The sequence below is a fragment of the Pseudorasbora parva genome, chromosome 8 (genome assembly GCF_024679245.1).
Source record: "Pseudorasbora parva isolate DD20220531a chromosome 8, ASM2467924v1, whole genome shotgun sequence".
Lineage (NCBI taxonomy): Eukaryota > Metazoa > Chordata > Actinopteri > Cypriniformes > Gobionidae > Pseudorasbora > Pseudorasbora parva.
The window spans coordinates 23,315,910-23,340,624 of record NC_090179.1 but is presented as its reverse complement, the minus strand read 5'-3'; the positions used below and the strand labels follow the sequence as shown (position 1 = coordinate 23,340,624).

Below are 24,715 nucleotides of genomic sequence, written 5' to 3'. Positions count from 1 at the left end.
AGAGTAAATGGGTGAAACGTTCTTATCACTAAATCAAATGTGCTCTGCACAGTGTACCAAATATATTTTTAGCACTGGCTCAGAGGTTTAGAGCTGCGAGTGTCCTTAGGCCTAATGGCTAAATCCAGGAAAAATGTCCTTGTTATTTAGCTGTCAAAATCAGCAGCATGTCTCAAATATCTGCAAACGGATCTCATCTTTCAGTTTTTCTGGTTGTAATCCTGACCTTTCTATATGACACTGGGATAGCAAGCTCTGTTCAATTGGTACAGTGTGTTCGGGCAACTTTTCAAAACCTGATCCTGTTACTTCAGGTTATAGTATACTATAGGTGTGGATGCCTATGGGCTTCTGATGTGACCTCTGGATGTCATTTTTTGACTTCTATTCTTTGAAGGGCTTTAGTCTGCATTTTCAAAAATGTCTGCAAAGCAAATGTCAGTGAAATTATCATAAGCTAAGGTTAATCAATTCTGTAGAAGTATTGTTCATTGTTATTTAATGTTAAATAGTTAATTGTGTGAACAATCCTACAACCTTGTTGTAAAGTGTTATTCTGTATGTTTAAAAAGTATTTTTGTCATTGCTTATGTCTTCAGTATCTTTTTTTAGGGCACCAAGGCTATATTCAGAATGCAGGCAACTGTGGCCCAAATGCTCATATGTGACTCAGATCTGTTTTTTTGTTTTTGTTTGTTTGTTCTTCATGACAGTGTGAACAGCACAAACCACATGGAATCGGATCATTTCAATTCTCTATTAGACCACTTTTTATCAGACGTTGTTATAGGAGACATAGGCATAAACAAGGTTGTGATGTTGCAAGGTGCTGGATGATCAGAAAATTATAATAGAGACATGCATTGAACCGGCAGAGATGACAGCACATTATAAAGCCATGCATAACAGCCTATGTTTCTGCCGCTGCCTCAGAAGACCCAGTAGCCTGGCGTGGTGGCTCAGCGTTTTCATGTTGTAAATAAGAAGAGTACCTATTGCAATCCCCTCCAGTTTGCAATTGTTGTTGTTTTTGCCGTATGCCTACCAACGCAACATCATTGTAAACCAATGCAGATATTCTGCACAATGAAAGGATGTTTTACTAGCAAAGTTCGGGAGGAGCACGTTCAGAAAATTTATCCCCAATTAATACGAGAGGAGCGCATTCAGTTAATCAACTCATTTAACGATATGAGGTATCTACAGCAGACTTTTCTCTGTTTGTTGACAGTTTATCAGGATCACTTTATCACCACATCTCCTCACTTCTAGTCCTGACTAACTGTTGTAATATCAACCGAGGGAGTACTCTGGGTTTGGGCCAAAATTTGGGCTCGGAGCCCTCCCCCTGGACAGCTCGCTAAATGTGACCCTGGATAACAAAACCAGTCATAAGGGTCAATTTTCTGAAATTGAGATTTATACATCAAAAAGTTGAATAAATAAGCTTTCCATTTATGTATTTTTGTTAGGATTGGACAATATTTGGTTGTGACAACTATTTGAAAATCTGCAATCTGAGGGAGCAAACAAATCTAAATATTGAGAAAATCGCCTTTAAAGTTGTCCAAATGAAGTCCTTAGCAATGCTTATTACTTATAATAATACATTATATATATTTATGTTAGGAAATTTACAAAATATATTCACGGAATATGAACTTTACTTAATATCTGAATGATTCTGGGTATACAAGAAAAATCTATAATTTGGGCTATTGCTACAAATATACCTGTGTGACTTATGACTGCTTTTGTGGTCACTAATAAACGGGTTTGGACTGACAGTGTGAACTTAGCCTTTGAGTTTAGCTGCAGATTCCACAACACTTCTCGCTGAGAACTTAGATGTATCTCTGTTTGCTGATGAAACTAACCAGTGGGATATGAGTGGGCTTTGCATGCTAACAGCCTGATAACCATCTGAAAATGGATATGGCTTTATTGGTCCCATTTACAGTTATAACTGTTGTCCCCAGGGGTCTTTTGTACACAGTTGGGGTCTATGGATGTAAAAAGCCCACATGATTTACATCAGAGGGGGATTTTGTTAGATGTATGTTTTTTTCTGTGCTTGTTGTCCACTCCCTTAGCAAGAAAAATGTTGGGAGGATACAACAGCATTTGTTTTAGCAAAAAAAAAAAGCTTAAATGTCTGTATTTGTGTTTATGCATGTCTCTCATGTCAATGTGTGTGTGTTTGTGAAATAGAGAGGCGTTGTACTATGTCTTGTATTGTCCCTGATGGGAGCAGCTCAATGTTCAGAGGGTCCTCTGCAGAGCGCTGATGTAATGCTCTGTCTGAGCCCATCTTTTGTTTGCAGAGTCACATGTAACGCATCAGGCTGCCGTAATCATCTAGACTGGCACTGGAGCACAGAGCTACCCGTTAAACTAGTTTTCTGAAGATCATGGTGCTTGCACATGCAAAATCCATCGCCACAGTGCCAGGGTGTTAGCCAAAGCGCTGCTGTCCACTTGCTAAATACTTGCTAGGTGGTTGCTAGTCTGTAGCAACCTGATGGAATCCCATACATATACTCCATAGATAGAGAACTTTATTTTTTAACTAAATACTTAGCACTTATTTTGAAGTAATCAGTCAGTGTAACTTCAACTTTCAAATTTCAGTTAATGCTACATCACCCATGAATCCTGAAGTGATAGAATCATGGCAAACAATCAGGGTGGAAGAGCTAAGCAATGACCACGTTTAAACTTCATATATATATATAAATAGTTTTATTTAATATTATACTATCATTCAAAAGTTTGGGGTCATTCATTTTTATTCATTCATCGAAGATGCATTAAATGTATTCAAAGTGACAGTAATGGCATTTATAATGCTACACAATTCGTTTTTAAGTTCCTCAAAAAATCCTGAAAAAAATTAAGAAACATGTTTAAGAAACAACAAAAATAATAATTACTAAAGGATTATCTGACACAACATTCAGTTTTGCAATCACTGTATATTACAAATGGAAATAGAAAATGTATATTACATTTTAAAATATATTAAAATTGAAAAAAACTTTATTTTAAATTGTTACAATATTTCATAATATTACTTTTATTTACTGTATAATTGATCAACTCGCTTGCATTTGATTGCATGAGTAATGCATTTTGTTTACAATATTTTCATTGAATTTTGCAAGCCTAGTTGGCATCCCATTTGCTGCCCATGACTGTTTTCCCAAGGGAAGATTGTGTAATGGAGTCGATCCGTGGAATTCAGAAGCTAGATAGTTTATCTTACTTTACGCTGCCTGTGTTTTTACATACTAGCAAACCAGGGAGTGAGAGTGAGTGAGTCTGTGCCCGAATCAGATGTTTACACTGTTGGTTGGTGGTGGAGGGGAGATCAGGACATATAGTGTGTACACAGGGATAAATATAGCCTTGCAACTATGCCACTGCAACATGTCAGCCCTGCACACTTGCCCAGACCTCAGCTAAAAATTCCAGGCTGACCTTCAGTCTCGGGAGGCACTGGACATTTGCACTGCAATAGAAAACCTTCAGAAGAAGCGAGCACACTTCTGGATTTGTTATCACCACATTTTCGGACTTTTGCTTCAATTCACGTTGGGACCGTTACAGTATGGCGAACAGGAGAAGGTCCCGTCATCACTGGAATGATTGATAAGGGCATGTGAGGTTTGGAAAACTGGATCAAATATACTGCTCCCCCACTATGGACAGCACAGTCATGTGCTGGAATAAAACCAGCATGGTGAACTTCATCAAGGGCCTGGGTAGGTGCTACAGTTAAAAAGAGAGAGAGAGAGAGAAGTGAGAATATGTCAGTGAGTGAAGATGAAACAAGTAAACGTAGACAAATGAATGACTGCAAAGCAAGCTTCAGACTTGTCCATGAGATTTTATTGGTGTTTACATAATATTATAGCCACTCCTGTCGCAGTGACTGTTCATTTTGCTGAATAAAAATTAAGAAAAATATTGTTCTAAGATGAAATTCTGCCAATTCATCAACAATAAATGTTTTATGGCAACCTTTTGAGGTACATTGTATGTTAGTGAATGATTGCGCAGTTAGGTAGAATGCAATGAAATGTAAGAAATTTTAATACAATTTAAAAGTATTTATTTTTATTATTAAAGCTGCAGTCCGTAAGTTTTACCTCTTTGTTGCCATCTCTGTTTGAACCCTGAATTTGCAGTTATTTGCAGTTATCTTTACGTGGGTTGTGAGTTGCTGTTGGTTGTTGCTGCTCAGGGCTTGCAAAATTTTAAAATCCCTGGTAGACCTTTCTGTCAGGCACCCTTGAGCCCGAAAATAATTTAACCAGCCTGAATAAAAAATTAAATAAAATGCATGTAGAAAATTGGATAGGAGTTGAAATATCAATTAAGCAGCACTAGGTAACTTTTCAACCTTCATAATATGTTTTCAAGACTCTTGTGACGATACATCGACTTACGATAGGTTGAATGACGCATCTGCCATAGCCTGACGGGGTCTGTATCGTTTTTAATCGTACTTTTAAACTTCTTTTCGGCTTTTTTTCCAACCCGCGGGTCCCGTTTTTATGAAATTATTTGGCCCGTCCCGCACCACTGTATATATTTTTACAACACGCCGCGCACCCACGACCATTAAATAGACATACGGGGTCCGCGGGTTATGAAACGACCCGCGCATTACTAGTTCAGGGCTATCAGGGTTGTCATGTCAACAAATGCACGCACGATGGCATCCCCTGTTGTAGGATGACAGAGTTTACGACAATAGTAGAGGACAATATTTTTTCCCAACTGTAGGGGGATCCCGAGAGCAAAAGTTAATTAGTGCTGCTTTAAATACAAAAACACACGTATGCTGAAATTTCTATGAATTTCTGTCCTGACATTTTTTTTTTTTTTTTTGGATAAGCACAACTGAAATACAGTTGTAAATCCATACGTGTAAATCCTTAACATGTTTGCACACACACAGTAAAGTGTCATTGTTTTCACAATTTTCCCCACTGCGTGTGCAATCTCTTTCATTCAGAAAAAAAACCCTTATATATATATTAGTGCTGGGGAAAAAATTATTGTGATTAATCGCATCCAAAATAAAAGTTTGTGTTTATTATTATGTATATATAATTATACGCACATGCGTGTATATATTTAAGAAAATTATATATTTTTGTGAAAAAATTATATATTTATTTATAAAATAAATTATATACACATGCATGCAAACATTTTTTGGCCAAATTACATTTCCTTAATAAACACCATCTTAAATGGTCACTGTTTCCCGAACACACAAACACACAACACTGGTTCATCCCAAGCTGAGACTGGATATGCTTTATTAGATTACTGTCATATACACCGTTTTTCACAGAGTTGTCAAAGTTATTAAACAATATTTCATGTAGGTTCCTTTGTGTTTTACATAAAGACCACTAGAAGATGTTTTAGGCGTATGTTTTCCTTGATTGGTTTTGATTGGAACAACAGCATTTCTTGGTTCTGTGAAACCACAAAACCATACCCCTGTATGGAGCAGAAACAACGCAACCTCTGCGTCTGTTTTCAGGTCTTCCCTTGTAGATCTCTTCAATGCTGGAAAGCTTTTTTAATATTAAAGCGTGTTCTAAAACACTTGTCTGACCATAATTCTTCTTTTTCCTGTGATATTCCTCTGAGGTTTCTCTTTATCAACACTCTTTCTTTAAATTTCCCTCTTGCTCACTCTCTCTCCTCCCCCATCACATGCCTCATGCTACCAACTTTTCAAGTGTTTTTGAAAAAACACTTACTGCACTTTTAAAAGTGCACAATATTGGCGTTACCCTCTGATTTATTTTACAGAAACGCTTTACTCTTAGAAGTGTGAACAAGTGTCACAGCAGCCGCTGAGCGAACGCACAGAGAAACGTCATAACATCTTTTTAAACATACTTAAATGTATCTGATATGATAAACAGAGATGCGTTACCTCATTCTCATGACCGGAAAAGCGGAAATGGCGCCGGCTATTGTGTCCTATCATAATAAATGTCCCAGTGCTTGCGAGCCGTGTGTTGTGCAGCAATCGCTCCAGCAGCTGTGCTCAGCTCCACAACACTCGGTCCTGCTCTGCTTCATACTACAGTAACGTTAATAACCTCATTCATGAACATGACTCCTATCCCGATTCTTTTCCACCGGCTGTGAGGTGAAGACCACATGACTCAAGATTCTGTGCTCAAACTTGCCATCATCAAACTACGCCTTTGTTTTGAATAGGCGACCTCTAGTGGATGGAAAAGTTACATAGTCTATCCAGTGGCGTAGCACCAAATTTTGGGCCCTGGGTACAAATCATCTTGCTGGGCCCCCATACCAAATACCATAGTGATACCAATGGGTGGGGTATTGCATTTTTATCATAAAAAACACTTAAATCTTAAACAAAATAAGCCATACTCTGATTAATGTATATGTATGTATAGAAAACTGACTTCTAACTGACTTCTGACTATATTATCCGACGAACAAAGTTGGGCTCGCACGTCCGAATTTAAGGAAGTGTGGGTGTTGGTGGAAGTGACGTATATGCCGTAAAGCAGTCGAATTTTGTAGTTCTTTTTGTTCTCGGGTTACTACCCGAAACCCGAAGTTTAAAAGTACGATTAAAAACGATACAGACCCCATCAGGCTATGGCAGACGTGTCATTCAACCTATTGTAAGTCGATTTATCGTCACAAGAGTCTTAAAAAATATATTATGAAGGTTGAAAAGTTACCTAGTGCTGGTTTAAGTAAAAAGTAGATTTTAACTTGAGTGTATGTTTGTTGCTGTTGCCGTTAATATGTATATTATTAACAGCATATTTATATGTAAATAATATGTTTGTGGAGGTGAAATGCTGTTGGCGACATACAAACTATCTTTTTGTTCTATTTAAGGGAAAGCAAAACTCAGTTGAATCCATGCGGAACAAAGTCTGTTTTCTTCAACACATGATAATAAAACTAAATCAAAATTTGTTGTCAAAATGAACACTGCTGTGACTGTCACATGCCCCCTCTGCTACTCCACTGTTTCTTCAGTGTTTTACAGTCAGTCCAGTAGCTTCTCTGTCTGTTTGTGAGCTCTGTAAAAAAAGAATGATATAAAGTTGCACCATTTGCTTCTATGGTGTTACTTTAAGTAAGTGTTGAGGAAAGCTTGGTGTTACTTTGTGTACACAGGCAGTCACTTAAAAAGCTACAGAATGGGAAGTTTTGGGAAATTCTCAAGTTGATTTCACTGTGGATTTGGAAACAGTCATTACCTGGAAAACAATACTTGAATATTAATTCAAATATGATGTTCCTCTAAACTTCCCCCTTCTATATAAAGCGCTTTGAGTGCCTTGAAAAGCGCTATATAAATCGAACGCATTATTATTATTATTATTATTATTATTATTATTATTATTATTATTATTATTATTATTATTATTATTATTATTATTATTATTAAACTGGAGCATTAGAAAATCTGTGATTTATTCTGGAATAATGCAGATTTTTCTGAAAAAGACAAATACAATCTACCTTTAATCCTTTTCCATTTGCTTGCCTTTCAGATTAATAACATTTATGAATATTCACAATATTATTATTATTATTAATAATAATTATAATAAAAAATCATAATACAAGTATATTTATAGTATTTTATGCTATTTCATATTTTTATTTAATTCTTTTTTAAATAATATTAATAAAACATTTTTTTGTTCAAAGCTTCACCAGGATACAGCAAGCCTCCCGTCCCCCCAGTTTGCTGCTCACAGGGTGAGAAGGGGCCGCCCGCCATGATGCCCATCAGCGTGGATCCAGAGAGCCGGCCGGGCGAGTACGTGCTCAAGAGCCTCTTTGCCAACTTCACCACCATCTCGGAGCGCAAAATACGCATTGTCATGGCCGAACCTCTGGTGAGTGACACATCTGAACAATGATTTTAAGACCTGTGACCATTCTAATCCTCAGTGTCGAATCAGTCTTTGAAGGTTAAATGATGGTTGACCATTAGACTGTGGAAATGGCTTGTTCTTATGATATCAATGAAATATAAACTAATCTGGCTAATCCTTTGTTTTTATTGCCTGCCTAGTTGTTTATGCAGCTCAGCACCTTAATGTGATCCTTTATGATTCCTGTGACTAGAAATTAAATTTAGATCTGCCGGGCATGGAAAATACAGATGAGATGTTGGCGTACAATGCTTGTTCTTTACAAAGCATATTGTTAATCTCTAAGGACCTTGAAAAAGCCAGCCTTGTTAGTATTTCCCAGAAAACAGGCAAGTTCACCTGCACGTTTAACAGCCAGGGTGCTAGTTTCATGACCAGCAGGCAGTTTTAATTAACCCTCCCAGGACAGACATATTGTGTCCCAGCTGCTGCTTTCAGGATGAGCTCATCTTTTGTCCTCTAATTTTTACTGATCCAATAACATAGATCAGGTAATACATAATACATTGATTATTAAAGACCTTGATTATTGACCAGGTTATTTGTACATCTCTCTGACTGGCCTGTCATTTGAGCCATTCATAGCTACAGTATCTTTTTTGTTGTTTAAGGATCTCTTCAGGTACAGCTGAATGTTTTTTATGAGTCATACATGTCTTAAACTACCCCAGTCATTCAATTCAGTAGTGGAGAAAAGTCCTGCAAGAGCATAAGGCGATCCATTAACCTCTTATGAAAGCCTTGAGGGATTTTTCTGCACTGTCCTTGTCTGCCCCCTCATCTGTTTCTCTCTCAAATGACTCAAGCTACTGAAATATTTATTAACCTTAGATGAAAGGGGTGCTTTCAGTGGGCTGTTAAATTTAACACGTTCTATATGTGTTTTGTTTGACAAGCCCAGAAGATTCTTAGAGTCAAGAGAAGATGGCGTGTTCTGGGCCTGGAATCCATTAAAACATTAATACTATTTGAATATTCAAATCAGTGTTGTCACCTGAAAAGAAGTTACACACGATTCTGGTGCTCGATTGAAACATCTTACTAGAGTAGGAGTACAGAATGTAGGTCAGTTTGGTTTTTATACAACTTGTGTTGTTTAATCTGCAGGTCTGATCTGTGATAGTTACAAAGATCAGCGTTTTCACATCGTAAGACTATGCTGGTGGCCCTGTTTGTGCATACACACTATTCAAAAGTTTGTTTTTTTACTGAAATTTGTACAGAAATCCTTTGAATTGATACCTAGTGATGAGAAATACATTTATTGTGTTAAACAATGTTTCGAATTCAAATAAATGCTGTTCATATGAACTTTATATTCATCAAATAATTATGAAAAAATGGTTTTCACAAAAAATAGTAATCAGAACAGCATGTTAGAAAAATTTCTGAAGGAACACTGGAGAAAGATCACTAAAAATTTAGCTTTTACATTCTTACTTTTGACAAATTAAATTTTTAATATATTAAACTAAAAAAAGGTATTTTATATTGTAATAATATTTCATAAAATTACTATTTTTGATCAAATAGTGCAGCCTTTGTGAGCATAAGATACTTTTTTAATTATTTGAAACAATCTTACTGACTCCAAACTATTGAATGGTAGTGTGCAGGAGCTGCTAGAATTCATGATGTTTAAACAGAGCTACATTTAATCAAGGAAACCGTAATGAATCACTTTTAGCTAGAATTGCCTGAATAATATTTGTAGCAGTTATTTGAAACCCTTCTGTTGTTTTTACAGGAAAAACCTCTGATAAAGTCTCTTCAGAGGGGTGAAGATCCCCAATTTGACCAAGTAAGTACTGTCTGCTCCACCCCCGCCCCTGAAAATACTGTATGCGCATGTCCACACGTCCACTTTGTGGACAGATGTCCCAGCGGAAAGACAAGAGACAGCCTTTTAGCTGCCCAGCTGTGCCAAAAATTAATCTGACTTTTTGAATTATTAAAATAGATTCATGGAGCTGTCTGGCCTTTAAAGCATTCAAAGTGACCTCTGTAAAAGCTTGATGTGGTTTTTGGCTTGTCTGGCTGTCTGGGACAGAACAAGTCAATTTGCATCTTTGATAGCTTAGATAAGAGCGTTTTATAACTGAAAATCACAAAACATAGGAGACATTCAAACATTTTGTGCAGTGTGACATTATTTCTCCATAATTTTCACATATAATAACTCATTATAATATCATATATAATAACTGTATATATTGTATTGCAAGTTCATATATATTGTGTATACACTAGAATACACAAATGAGCCAAAACATTATGACCAGGTGAAGCTATCATTTTTGACCATTTCTTAACAAGGTAATTTCTGAGTAGGTTAGATGTGGGTTAGATCCTACAGACAGTGTTACAAGAAGTAACAACCCACAAATAGGTGACAGGGGTTACCAAGGCTAATTGATGCAGAAGGCCAATGTAGTCTATCCCGTCTGGTCTGAACAGATAGAACCGATGTGGCACAAGTCACAGGAAATTTAAATTATGTTACAATGTGTCACAACACACAGTGCATCACACTCTGCTGGTATGGGGCTGCGTAGTCACAAAACAATCAGAGTGCCTATGATGAGCCCTGTCACTGTCAAAAAGCTGCCCTGGCCTCTAAAGTCCCCAAATCTCAATTTGATTGATCATCTGTGGGATGTGCTGCACCAACAATTCTGATCTACAGTGACTCAACCTCACAACCTACAGAGCTTGAAGGATTTAGCTGCTAATGTCTTTGCACCAGATACACTGCACATCTTCAGGGCTCTTGTAGAGTCCATGCTTTGGAGGTTCGAAGCTGTTTGGTGGTCAACAGAATATTAGGCAGGTGGTCATTATGTTTTGGCTCATCTCTGCATGCTAGAAGTATATAATTTTGAATTCAGGGCCATGTGGGGCAAGCAGAATTCTGAACCAATATGAGAAGAAAAACATTATTGAGCTTTGTTATATGATTATAATTATCAAACTCTTTTGTAAATTAATGACAAAACTAGCAGCAAAATGAATAAATGTACCAATGTTTAAAAATCTGAATTTAATTTCTGATACTCTTGAGTAAATGCATTGAAAGTCCAAAATGAAAGGGCTTTTTATTGCTGACTTGGGTGGAGTGTGTGTTCTCTGCCCCGAGTTTGTAAGTTGTTTCTGTATGCATGTATATGTGTGTGTGTGTTGGAGGCAGGTGAATAGCCGCCTCATTCAGTCCTCACAGGGCTGTGTTTGTACCCATGATCCCTTGGGCTTTTCAGCGGCCTCACTAAGAGGGGATTCTTCTCCCAGGGTTCATCAGGGAATGAAGGACTCGCTGTGTTCACCCTCAGCCCCTGAACGCCACCCTTTTTCCCTCCCTTTCCTGTGTGCCGAATCCTCACCAGGCACCGCCTTTCCTTCCTACATTTATCACTCCAACTCCTTCCCCTTTTCTCACTTTCTTTGCATCCTAGATACATATTTAAGACACACACTCACACAAAACCCCCTGCTTTCACCAAGACCACCTCCACACTCAAAATAACTTTCTCCTGAAGATGCACTATGAAATTCATGGCCTATATACAGGACTATGCGTTAGGTGTATTTTTAGTTTGTTTATATGGTAATTAATACACGCTCTCCTTTCCTTTTCAGTTGATCAGCACAATGAGTTCTTTGGCCGAGTATTGCCTACCATCTATCTTGCGCACCCTGTTTGACTGGTACAAAAGACAGAATGGAGTTGATGATGAATCCCACGAGTACAGGCCGCGTTCAAATACAAAGTCCAAAAAGTGAGTGCTGTTTGTACAGTTGTTGATAATTTAAGCTTGAAACAAATACGATAAGCCTTTTATACATAATGCAGTTTAGTTATAAAAGTCTTCATATTTAAGATCCATGAATGCAAAATTGGAGGTTTCTCTATTAGCTTTAGAGCCATTTATATTTGATGTACTCCTGCATATATGTAGATACATTTTTTGCACCTGTTTAAATTGTTACAAAAGATTTTTGAACTTTCTATTCATTACACAATCCTGAAAAAAATTAACTGCAAGGGAACATCTGTGTATCTGTTTTGGGAGCGTTTGAGTATCTATGTTTGAGTTAGTTTCTATGGTTTCTTGTTGATTTGATTATCATGTGCGCCTGTTGTTTATTTCTTTGACTAGTTTGACTTGTGTTTTTAAACCCTCTGTTTGTTCAGTTCATTTTCCATTCTCAGCTGATGTTGTTTTTTCTGTTTCCGGAATTTTGAGTATTTTGGTTTCTTTTGGGTTTATAAATAAAAGTTGAACTGCTGCGTTTGAATCCAGCCTTTTCATTTTACATTTCTTCAACCACACTGTGACAGTATCAAGGCTTCCATAAAAATATTAAGCATCAACATTAAACTCAACATTGATAATAAAAAGAAATCTTCTATATTAAATGATGACACAATATCAAATGATGACCATACCACTAATGATGGTAGGGTAAATAACCAATGCATAGGCTCTTAAAATGAGACAGCAAACAATGTTGTCATTTGGCCTGATAACTTCTGTCGTAAGCCTGGATGATTTGACACAATCATGCCAAAATAGCCCAGTGACATCAGACAGCCAACGGGTTGTTGAGTGACTCAGATGCTTCTGTGTCTTTTGCTTCCTCTAGCTGGAGTGCAAAGCTCCATTTCTTCATTGAGAAATGATACTATAGTCTGTGAATGTGTGAGAGGGTGGGAGCAAAATTGGCTTACATAATCTGTTTACATCTCTCTCTCTCTCTCTCTCTCGCTCTCTCTCTCTCTCTCTCTCTCTCTCTCTCTCTCTCTCTCTCTCTCTCTCTCTCTCTCTCTCTCTCTCTCTCTCTCTCTCTCTCTCTCTCTCTCTCTCTCTCTCTCTCTCTCCCAGTGATGAGCAGCAAAAAGATTATCTGCTCGAGAGGAGAGACCTAGCCATCGACTTCATCTTCTCTCTTGTGCTCATAGAGGTTCTGAAGCAGGTAACACACTTTGATTTGCATCTAAATAAGTTTAGCAATACAGTGCATCCGAAAAATATTCACAGTGCTTCTTACTTACATACTTTTTTTTTTTTTTTTACACATTTGCAAAGATTTCAAACAAACTTCTGTGTGTTGTCATTATAGGGTATTAGCACTGTGAATACTTTCCGGATGCACTGTATATGTACAAGTTGTTCTGTCGATCATCACAAAGAGCCTATGGTGGTGGTTACTACCAGACACCCATACAGAAAATATTAAATGAATAAATAAAAGTCATAGTTACAATCACAAATATCAGTGTTAAATGATATAGTAATATGCACATTTGACCAATCAGAATCAAGTATTCTTGAGAGCCATGTCATTAAATGTGATGCTGTTTGTGTTTTTCCTATTTGGCCAGATGCCCCTCCACCCAGTTGTGGATGGTTTGGTCCATGAAGTCATTCATTTGGCTTTTAAGCACTTTAAATATAAAGAGGGGTAAGATACTATTTTCTCATTAGAATTCTCTATTGGATACATTTATTCAAATAAATTCATAGAAATACAAGCATTTTACATGTGTTTCATTATGACTAGGTATCATGGTCCTAACACTGCCAACATGCACATTGTAGCTGATCTCTATGCCGAAGTGATTGGAGTTTTAGCACAAGCGAAGTAAGTACTTATCCATCCAATAACAACATTATTTTTTAGGTATCAATGTCGATTTTTTTTTTTTTTTTTAAACACCACTTTCAAGTGGTCTGGATGCTAAACATCCTCTGTACATAAGTGTCATTCCTGACACATTCGTTGTGGTACAACAGTTGCTTCTGCATGTCTGTTTTATTTCTGAGTATCCTGAGTGAAAGATTCGGGGGAACTGTTGTCTGTTGGTCCTTGCTTTTTCAATAGATGTGACTCTATTGATCCAGATTGCTTGTTGTCTTATCAGACAGCTCAGGGTCTGAGATGGCATGCCAGGGGAAATATGAGGGAATGTCTTTGAAATTAGTAAATATTTTTTAATCTAACACTTAGGTATATTTTGTTCTTGTGTAGAGTAAACATAGCTCACAAGCCAGTGAATTTATCTCTCAATCTTTTTTTGTTGTTGTAGATTTCCTGCTGTTAAAAAGAGGTTCATCAGTGAGCTGAAGGAGCTCCGTCAGAAGGAGCAGAGCCCGTACGTGGTCCAAAGCACCATCAGCCTCATAATGGGTGTAAAGTTCTTCCGAGTGAAGATGTATCCCGTAGAGGAGTTTGAAGCCTCCTTTCAGTTCATGCAGGTAAACAGAGAATATTAAGACATTTGGATGATCTTCCTCTCACAAAAGCACAAGTATGCAATAATTTATTTATTTATACTGAAAGTGAACCCTGTTTTTCACAATGCTTCACTCCTTTCTGTCACAGGAGTGTGCGCAGTATTTCCTGGAAGTGAAGGACAAAGACATCAAACACGCTTTGGCTGGACTCTTTGTGGAAATTCTAGTTCCTGTAGCAGCGGTTAGATACATTTTATATACTTTTTATCACATGTATTTTGCACACCACTCCAAAAAACCAAATTGTTTTAATAACAGACACACACACACACACACACACACACACACGCACACACACACACACACACACACACACACACACACACACACACACACACACACACACACACACACACACACAACCACACACACACACTTGTTGTGTTTTCATGTTTTATAGGGACTTTCCAAATTATTCCATTATAAAGATAATGATGTTTATACTGTACAAACTCTATATTCTATCCCCTACCCCTAAATCTACCCATCACAGAAAACTTTCTACATTTTTACATTTTCAAAAAACATAATTTAGTCTAGTTTATAAGCTGTTCCTCAGGGGGGCCAAACAATGTCACTACACGGACAAGGATTTCGGATATGGTATTATCTTTTTGGGGACATTTTGTCCTCACAATGTAGGGTTTACCTGGACACTTTTTTTAAAATCCTTACTTTGTTAGAAATGTCTAAAAACCTTACCTCATTATTGCCTTTGCTGTCCTTTAATAGGCTGTCAAGAATGAAGTGAATGTACCTTGTTTAAGGAACTTTGTGGAGAGCTTGTATGATACCACCTTGGACCTTTCAACAAGAAAGAAGCATTCTCTGGTCAGTCTGGTTTTCATAAGGTATAGTGTTTCATATTTTTAAAGCCACTCTGATCATTATGTGTCCCTCCCTGGTCTTTTAGGCATTGTACCCACTGGTAACATGTCTGCTGTGTGTCAGCCAAAAGCAGTTCTTCCTCAACAGATGGCATGTCTTCCTTAACAACTGCCTCTCAAATCTAAAGGTATATGTGTTCACTGCGTTATAGTTTTTCTTTATTCTTTCATTTGTGATTAAACCAGAACGGCAAACAGAATTGCTCACTACATATACTTTGTTGTTACAGAGCAAGGACCCTAAAATGGCACGGGTAGCGCTAGAGTCCCTCTACCGACTTCTGTGGGTCTACATGATCCGCATCAAATGCGAGAGCAATACTGCGACGCAGGGGTAAGCACGTTCCGGTTCTGTAGCTACTTGTGTTTAAAAACCACTATTAAAAAACGCCCATCTACGGCCTCCAGAGACAAGCCGTGGGTAGGTCTGCACTAAATAGATTTTACATAATACAGTCCATCTTATGAATGGCAGCTTTCTTGATGGAGTTTGAGATGGCTGAAAAAAAACAAAACAAAAACAAGTCTGTACCTGCCCCTCCCATGGCCGCCAGTCCAATGAACCCGGGGTGTGACCACACCTCTCAGCCCTCTTAGTGGCAGCGAGTAAACAAGCAATCCATTACAGTCATCGTGCCTCAAGCGGAGGGGTAGAAGACTTGGTAATTACTGACAGTGCTGCCAGAAATGGGTGGAGAAAGGAGAGGACTAGAAGGGAGGCTGGTGGTCATGGGTGATGGGTGTTGGAACGCCAGAATCGTCCACTGGGAATCGAAAGCTTGGCAAACTAAACCATATACACACCCATGTTTGATCTCCAGGGCCAGATATAAACAGTGAACAAGTTTAGATGTCTTTTGTAGCTAATCCACAATAGATTGATCAGGATTAACATGATATATGGTTGACTTTGTTCGGGAAAGGGTGTACATGGATTTCCCTAAGAGGAAGTTGTGGTGATAGATTTTGGACTGCGGACTATGCAGTTTATGCATAGCACACACTAAACACAGCATACTATAAATCAAAAGTAAGGTCCCACTGTATTTGGTGTCTTTACAATGCAAATATTGTGTACATACATGTTTTTACATACTTATATAAAAAAAAAGACCTGCAAATAATTACAGCTGTAATTAATTTCTGTAATTACAGCTATACTTACATTGTTGACCCTTCTGTTATCCATTAACCCACTCTTAAACCCAACCGTACCACCAAACCTAATTAACTTAAATGTTTTATCTTCACCTAAATAAAATAGTATTTCAAATAAATACTGTATAGCATTTGTTTCCCATGGTGGCACAATAATACACAAAACAACACAATTTAAACAGCAAACTTTGTTACCAAACACAATGGAAACAAGACACAACACAACTGAAAAGCCGCAAAACGATACAATGATTACACATGCTTGCACACACACATAGGGCATATACTTATATATTATATAAATATTGTGTGTGTGCACGTGTGTGTACTTGCATTAAAAATACTTATTAATTTGCTACTTGATGTGTGAAGCTCCTCTTGTCTCTAAATAATGTGGTGCTTCATCATTTTTTAAATGAAGTTCTGTTTGAGTTGAATGGTTTAATGTACGGTCTAATGGTCTAAAAAAATCGCAATGAGCCCATTTCCAACATGCAGGATTAAGACTTGTGGCAATGGAATAACGTATCCCAAATTTTGAGGACAACATTTTGAGGGTGCGTTAAAGCAATGGATTAATGAACTCATTAATGAACTCAAGTCATCGCGTCACTACAGCTGCTGTTAGAAGCTCCGGTTCCTTCAGAAACAGTCAGTAGCCACGTTTACATGCACACTTTTTTTGGCATTCCGATTAAAATAATTCCGATTCAAAAATTTAGTGGACTGTTTACATGAGACCTTATCTAAACTAAACCAATCTGGGGTTTACATGTGCTGACTTTCAATCGCAATCATCGAAGAGAGCAGTTCTGCCGCATCAGAAATGTCGACTCTGTCCTCTCCAGCAGCTGGAATGTGTTCACGGGATGCCATAGCAACTCTCAGCGGCCACCAGGACTTATACAGTTTTATAAAAGCTATTTATTTATTTATTTATTGTAAAGTGTAATCATCTCAGAAAAATAAATTCTTCTGTCAGGCGCAGTTGACGTAAAAAAGTGCCTGGGACAAACCCTGTCAAGGTGAGAGGATGTGTCATTATGCCAACATTATCTTCATAACTTTTAACGAAATAAAAAGTTTACCCCTCAGAAAAATTTACTTTCCTCTCAACATTATCCTGCGTGTGAGCGTGGTGCGCGGTCAGACAGTTGAGAAGGCGCGCGCTGTATCACGTCGCATATGGACGCACACTTAAAAGTAATCGGTCAGGTCGTTTACATGGTCACATTTTTCGTTTGATCGGTTCATGAAAAGGTTTATCCCACCCTTTCAAACCGATTACAATTTCATTCGGTTTGGGCATTTTTTTTTCCGATTGAGGTTTTTATATGGAGCATTTTAATTCGGATTGGACTTTTAAACCGATTAAAGTGCTCCATGTAAACGCACCTAGTGTTCTGAGACATGTGCTTATGACTGTGCATGTGCATTAGCTTGGTCCAGCATGATTTTTTTATTTTGATGATTGTAGAGTTTAGAAACAAATTATGAGAAAGTTGTGAGAATTCATGGGTGATTTCAAATATTAAATTTAATCCTAAGCTTGGCAAACAGTTTTTGAGAATTTGATATTTCCTCAAAAAGATCGGAGCTGCACTTAATGCTGAGAGGTGTTTCAAAGATGGCCACCGAGTGAAATGTCTTCTCTAAAAGGACTTTATTATTTCTGTTGAATCAGCCATGTCATTTCATGGTGCGATTAAAGCTTACATTTGGGATTCATACTAGAGGAAATGGTCTAACAAAATCCAATTTTTAACAGCTTTTATGTTACTGATCTTGTTAAATTACCCTTTTTTCTCATATACCTATAAATGGCTAATTTTAAAAGCAAAAAATACAGTTTCCTTGTGTTGTGCACCACTGTGACTTTTTTCAAAAGTATTTAAACAATCTTACCAATATTAAGACAAACTTTTGAACGGTATATTTTTGCTTGATATTAGATATCTAAAGCATGGGAGGGAGAAGTTAGTTCTGAAACCTCAAGGATCATAAAATGCTCAAATTAGGCAAAAAAAAAAAAAACGGTCAGTTTATAGCTCTTGCGAGAGGGATGTATTGCATTATAGCACGTCATAAATATCAGAAACCATGGATTTGTATGCAACATACCATGAAGCTGTGACTTAGGGGTTTAGCAACCGCTACGAATAAGCCCGACGAATAAAAATACAATTCTGCAAATAGGCCAGGCTCAAGGCTCCCACTGTAATGGAATGCTAATTATAAAGAGCTATCTGTGTGACTATGCTTTGACCTTCTTTTTGTGTATGTGTCAGTGCCTGATTCTAAACATGTTAATGGTAAAGACTGCAATCTTGTCCCCACAGCCGCCTCAGCTCTATTGTGACGACTCTGTTCCCTAAAGGATCCCGCAGCGTGGTTCCTAAAGATATGCCTCTCAATATATTTGTTAAGATTATCCAGTTTATTGCACAGGTATGTCTTCGATTAAATAACAGACCGATCTAAAACTAAGACCTCAGTGTTAATCTCTTGTTACCTGTTAAACCATTATACAAGACTTAATTCTCATTTGTTGTGCAAACTGTGCATGTGTCCAAGGACAACGTATTAAGTGTTGTTACCAAAATAAATACAAAGTGACAGCCAGATTGCCATCATTATTTGCATTACTGCACATTTTTTAGTGTTCCTGATGCAGCATGTGTTAAAATATTTATGTTTTTGCATACTTTATCACTTCAAATGCAAATTGTATTTCCTCATTCTGATTAATCTTACAGGAAAGGCTTGACTTTGCAATGAAAGAAGTCATTTTTGACCTGCTGTGTGTCGGGAAACCCGCAAAAGCCTTTAGTCTTAATCCAGAGGTAAAATATTGTCAAATTACAATGGATGTAGTAGCTTTATCTCAGTGTTATGGCAATCATATCTTGATTTCGTGGATGTCTGTTTTGTAGAGAATGAATATAGGTCTCAGAGCATTCCTGGTCATTGCCGACAAGCTGCAGCAGAAAGATGGCGAGCCTCCCATGCCGAACACAGGGGCCACGCTCCCTTCTGGAAACACACTACGGGTTAAAAAGACGTTCCTGAGCAAACCTCTGACTGAAGATGAGGCTAAAGTCATAGGTGAGTTCATCTGTTCTACTTTTAGAAGAACGATTTAAATACAACCATGGCTTTTGTCTGTGGAAGTCAAAACTCAATAAATTATGTTACTGTGTTGTATAGTTGAAAGTTGAAAAACGTGAAATAAATGCAAACTTGTCTTCTTGATGAAATTGATTGACTATTTCTCATTCAAATCTGTTACTATTAGAGAACATGACCAACTATCTGAGTTTTTTTCACTGTTTTTGTCTTTCCAAACACTTAGGAATGTCCCTATATTACCCCCAAGTGCGGAAAGCTTTAGACAATATCCTTAGACATTTGGATAAGGAGGTTGGCCGCTGTATGATGCTGAGCAACGCACAGATGCTGAATAAGGAACCCGAGGATATGATTACGTATGTCACACGACACTTGTCTATGTCCAGTAATGTTTCAACTGGTGTACTTGATTCTCTGCACACACCTGTCTTACCCATCAGTCAAACTAATCTTGAGCTTATCAGTGCACTCATTTTTCTGTTTGAGCTTATGTGACCCCTCTCTATACTGACAGGGGTGAGAGGAAACCCAAGATTGACCTCTTTAGGACATGCATGGCAGCCATTCCACGTATCCTTCCAGATGGCATGTCCAAGTCAGAGCTCATAGACCTTTTGGCTCGGTAAGTGTGTATATATTCGATGTGCGCATGGGCATGTGGGCAGGAAACATTTGCTTCGACAAATTACCCCATGGTCAGGTTTCCTGAAAGCTTCAGTAACGTGATGCCTCCCTGCCCCCAACTTGAATAGGATGTCCCAGTGCAATCTGAGTCTGTTCTAATCAGACTTAATTCTTCATGCTTAAGCCATTAGGTCAGCCAGCTAGTTCTGTGAACTTCCACCACTGGAGCTGGAGTGGCTTCTTCACTGTAGTGAAAGATCTTGGAAAGTACACAGACTATGTATTAGATTCTTAGTGCATTGCATTATTTAGATATGTATGAGAACATTTTAAAGGGGACATTTTTTTGAAAATGTTCAGGGAAAAAAAATCTAAATTAACATTCAAATATATATACTGAATAACAATGTGTATAATAAATAATAATAGTTTGAATATGTATTCTCATATACATTTTTATATACTTGCCAACACTGATTTTTAATCGCATTTAGGCGCGAGTAAAAATCAGTGTTGGCGAGTATATAAAACAGTTTCACACACCAGTTGGCCAGTTTCATTTTTATAAATTCTAATAATGCATGAACATGAACAAACATGAACGACGCTCGGGACAGTTGACGAGCCAGAGCTGCATTTTCACAAAAGTTTATGCCTTGACAATTTAAATATTCAGGTGCAAGAAGACGCAAAATAAAGCTCATTTTGTAACTCGCAGACAGCCACATCTCAGACAGTGTGCGAATACTAAACTGAGCTTTCTGTCTTCTTCAACTTAAGTGGACAATGTAAAAAATTGCGAGTATGCATGTCGGTTATGTATTAAGTGAGTGTAATGTGAACAGTATCAGTGTATTAGATCCATGCACTCTCTCTTAAAGTAACAACAGCCTAATAGTCCTGCTGCTGTCTTCTATTCAACGATAAAGGACAGAGAAAAAAATCACTCACTGCCCTTGACTGAATAACTTTTGTATCTTTAATAAAGATTAATTAATTAGGATGTTTAATTTACACAGTGAATACATGCAGTGTTATTTTACATTTGCAATTCATGTACCTGAAACTACTGTTAGACCTACCTGAGAAAGCACAGTTTATTTAATTTGTTATACTTATTTATTTTATATGATTATTTGTTCTTATTGCATTACTGACTTACTCTTTTTTTAAAAATGTGCATTAGTTAGGCTAGTAGTTTTAGCAGTGATATTTAAATTGGAATCAAGAATTGTAAATTTTCATTCATGGCTGGTTAATTGTGTTTATGGCTGTATAAATATACACACACAAAGAGTATTCCTTTTTTTATAAATAAATATGAGACAAATATGGAACGTGTTTTGTGATCTTTTTACTGGCAGGTTAACCATCCATATGGATGATGAATTGCGTCTGATAGCCCAGAATTCCCTGCAGAGCCTGCTGGTGGACTTCTCAGACTGGCGAGAAGAAGTGCTCCTGGGCTACTGCAGCTTCCTGCTCCGAGAGGTTCAGGACACACACCAAACCCTGCTGGACTCCTCACTAAAACTACTGCTTCAGTTGCTCACACAGTGGAAACTAGCCCTTCTCAGCACCAGCAAGAGCCTGGACACATCGAAGATCTGCTCCACTGAAGTAAGTGGCCAGACAAAAACTTGTTTCAATGTGGGATTTTTTTGCCCTCTTTAATAACTCACTTGTTTCTTCAAGAGTAGACATTATTTAAAAAAGTGAGAGCAAATTGAGTCTTAATAATAATGTAAAACATTCTAAATAATATAATATTATATAATATAATAAAGCTGTGTATGTGCACATTAGTTGTTACAGAATAGCTCTGGCTCCAGGCTGCCTGCTGAACGGACCCCTCACTCCACAGTCCTGCATGCTGTTGAGGGTCTCGCTTTAGTGCTGCTGTGCTCCTGCCAGACAGGCACACGCAAACTAGCCGTGTCCATCCTGCGAGAGGTCCGCCAAATCTTCCTCACCATCGGGCAGACTGAGGTAAGAGCTGCTTGGAGCCTGACTTGATCAGATATAGGCCTTTAAGTATACATCCGCTCATTTTATGGTTGAATATGGTCTACACAGGAAGATGAAAGGCCCATGATAGATGTACTGGACCAGCTGAGCCCAGTGGTGCTTGAGAGCTTTGCCCACGTGGCGGTGGCTGACTCGGTGAGTGCATCTCTGTTCGGTCCTTTGCGGTTTCGCTCACATGTGAGACTCGGAGGACATCTACAAAGTGTCTTCTGTTCTGAGTTTATAAGACAGTCTTTGAGCTTTGAGTTTAGTTTATAAATGGTGGGACTTAGACAAACAATGATTTGTGTAAATTCAGAATCACATAGATACCAGATGCCAGTACTAAACTGACACATTTGAGAGCTACATTTAGTGTAAATCCCTTTTGTGTTTTGTCTATAACATAATTATCCTCCAAAATCATCCTCCTCCACAATTTCTTTTTTTTTTTTAGTTCTATAGTGACCATTATGATCTCTCCCCTTCCACTTCCCCACAGGCGTCTCTCCCTGCTGGGCAGCAGGCAGACATGCAGTGGCTGGTGGAGTGGAACGGATCTCTGGTCGGCAGCCACTATGACGTGCGGAGCCCGTCTCGTGTGTGGATCTTGGCACAGTCTCTGAAGGAACCTTGGGCTCTATGTCTCTTCAGCCTTCTGAGACAGGAGTACTTACCCAAGCACTGTCCCACAGCGCTCAGTTATGCCTGGCCCTACGCCTTCACCCGGCTGCAGCTCCTCATGCCTTTACTTGAGCCTAGGTGAGGGATGGAGAAAACCTTTATGGGTGCATTTGAACTACACCTATATGTCATTGAGAGGTCACTCTGCATTGTACCTTTAATTATTGTGGCAGTTTAATAGGTTGACCAGGCTTTAACTTCAAAGTGCAGGATGTTTTTAAGCATTACCACTATCTCTGTCTTTAAATTTAAGCTCTTAATGGCCTCCGATAGCCACTTGTTAGTGTTACTACACTCTTTTGAGTGGTTCTTCCCCTGATAGCAGACTATGTACAGTACTATTTTGATTAATCTTCTTTTTATATAGAGCACATTCATTAATAGTTTAACTCAACGCTATGTTAAATTAATATAACACGGTACCCAAGAATGCATTATTTGATCAAACATTCATTAATTTTTATTTCAAATAAAAATATAAAGTTCATTCATCAAATAATCCTTACAATTTATAATGGTTCCTTTCCACAAAAATATTAAGCAGCACTGAAACTGAAACTGTTGCTTCAACATTGATAATAAAAATGATAATAATATATTTCTTGAGCAGCAAATCAGCATATTAGAATGATTTCTGAAGGATAAAATATATTCAAATAGAAAACAATTATTTTAAATTGTAATAATATTTCACAATATTAGTGTTTTGCTGAGTTTTTGATCAAATACTGTACATGCAGCCTTGGTGAGACTTCTTTCAAAACATTAAAAAATCTTACAGACTCCAAATTTTGAACAGTAGTATAATTCTAGTAGTATAATTAGCCTGAACAGTAGTATAATTAGCCTGAAAATCAAGAACCACATCAAGATATTGGTCTGGGAACTCACCATACGCAGGGCTCATTCCGGGGGGTGGGATAAATGTTTTTTTTTTTTTTCAAAATTCCCTCTGCACGCAACTGGATAGAGCTACATCCAACCAGAGCAATGAAGAAGGTGAAGCCGATCTGGTTGTTAGATTAAACTTTTGACGTATCCGGTCTGCAAAATTCTGAACACATCTTCCTTTTTTAAGAATGACTTCAGTGCCGTTCTTTGTTCTTTTCTCAAAGAAAAGCTTAACTCCAAGTCTTCCAGAGTTGCGGGCAAAGCCAATTCGAAAGACAGCTAGCTGTTTGCCAGCTTCTTTGTTTTCAAGTAGCATGCGGAACCGCCACAACTCTGCCGTCATTATGTTAAACCTGTCCACCGACTCAATACACAATGTGATTAGCCTGATCAGAATTAGTTTTTTCCAGCTCGCAAGCCAACGGAGAGTTGCTAGACGACCCTGGCTGCAAATTACATTTGCTGCCACTAGGGTCTAGATTTCTAGGCTATAATTTTAATTTACATCAGTCAGTTAATTAATTTGAATGTGTTCATCTTTTAGCAACCCAGTTAACGCCAAGAAGACAAGCTCGGCTGGTTCAGCAGACACCTTTGTGTCTCTTTGGAGAAACTATCTGATTCTGTGTTTTGGTGTGGCCAAACCCAGCATCATGAGCTCGGGTCATCTTCGAGCTTCCACCCCTGAGATCATCACTCCCAGTACAGAAAACAACAGCAGCTATGACAACAAGGTGGGTGGGGCTTCCTTAGCATTCACGTCTACAGTCATGTACGCCCCAGTCAGTCATTTAATAACTTGATGGAATCACTGATTAACGCCTTGTTCCTCAGACCCTGGGCACGCCGTCTGTGGCCTGGCTGCTGAAGCAGTTGGTCCCTCTGATGCGTTCAGAAAGCATTGAGATCACAGAATCTTTAGTGCTTGGATTTGGCCGCACAAATTCACTGGTTTTCAGGTACTATGTTGCACATGGTTAAGATCTCTGAAGACATAACTGGACTGGTTTTCTCACATTTGTTGAAATCCAAAATCATTGAAGACATTTACTGTAGATGACTTGAGTTC

The 24,715-nt window shown here is 38.0% G+C and overlaps 1 protein-coding gene across 5 annotated transcripts in view; it reads left to right on the top strand.

The window, feature by feature from the left end:
* The window catches only part of frya (furry homolog a (Drosophila)), a 70,114-nt gene that overhangs the window by 6,188 nt on the left and 39,211 nt on the right, over positions 1 to 24,715 (top strand). For all 5 annotated transcript variants that reach the window (XM_067450447.1, XM_067450448.1, XM_067450451.1 and 2 more), the window contains exons 2-23: positions 7,744 to 7,934; positions 9,721 to 9,774; positions 11,607 to 11,746; positions 12,854 to 12,944; positions 13,354 to 13,433; positions 13,533 to 13,613; positions 14,059 to 14,227; positions 14,355 to 14,447; positions 14,999 to 15,097; positions 15,180 to 15,281; positions 15,384 to 15,487; positions 18,651 to 18,759; positions 19,068 to 19,154; positions 19,245 to 19,416; positions 19,664 to 19,796; positions 19,955 to 20,062; positions 21,429 to 21,684; positions 21,871 to 22,053; positions 22,141 to 22,227; positions 22,574 to 22,833; positions 24,191 to 24,380; positions 24,481 to 24,605. In XM_067450447.1, the coding sequence (XP_067306548.1) occupies positions 7,744 to 7,934; positions 9,721 to 9,774; positions 11,607 to 11,746; positions 12,854 to 12,944; positions 13,354 to 13,433; positions 13,533 to 13,613; positions 14,059 to 14,227; positions 14,355 to 14,447; positions 14,999 to 15,097; positions 15,180 to 15,281; positions 15,384 to 15,487; positions 18,651 to 18,759; positions 19,068 to 19,154; positions 19,245 to 19,416; positions 19,664 to 19,796; positions 19,955 to 20,062; positions 21,429 to 21,684; positions 21,871 to 22,053; positions 22,141 to 22,227; positions 22,574 to 22,833; positions 24,191 to 24,380; positions 24,481 to 24,605 (2,914 nt within the window). The remainder of the gene's footprint in view (positions 1 to 7,743; positions 7,935 to 9,720; positions 9,775 to 11,606; positions 11,747 to 12,853; positions 12,945 to 13,353; positions 13,434 to 13,532; positions 13,614 to 14,058; positions 14,228 to 14,354; positions 14,448 to 14,998; positions 15,098 to 15,179; positions 15,282 to 15,383; positions 15,488 to 18,650; positions 18,760 to 19,067; positions 19,155 to 19,244; positions 19,417 to 19,663; positions 19,797 to 19,954; positions 20,063 to 21,428; positions 21,685 to 21,870; positions 22,054 to 22,140; positions 22,228 to 22,573; positions 22,834 to 24,190; positions 24,381 to 24,480; positions 24,606 to 24,715) is intronic.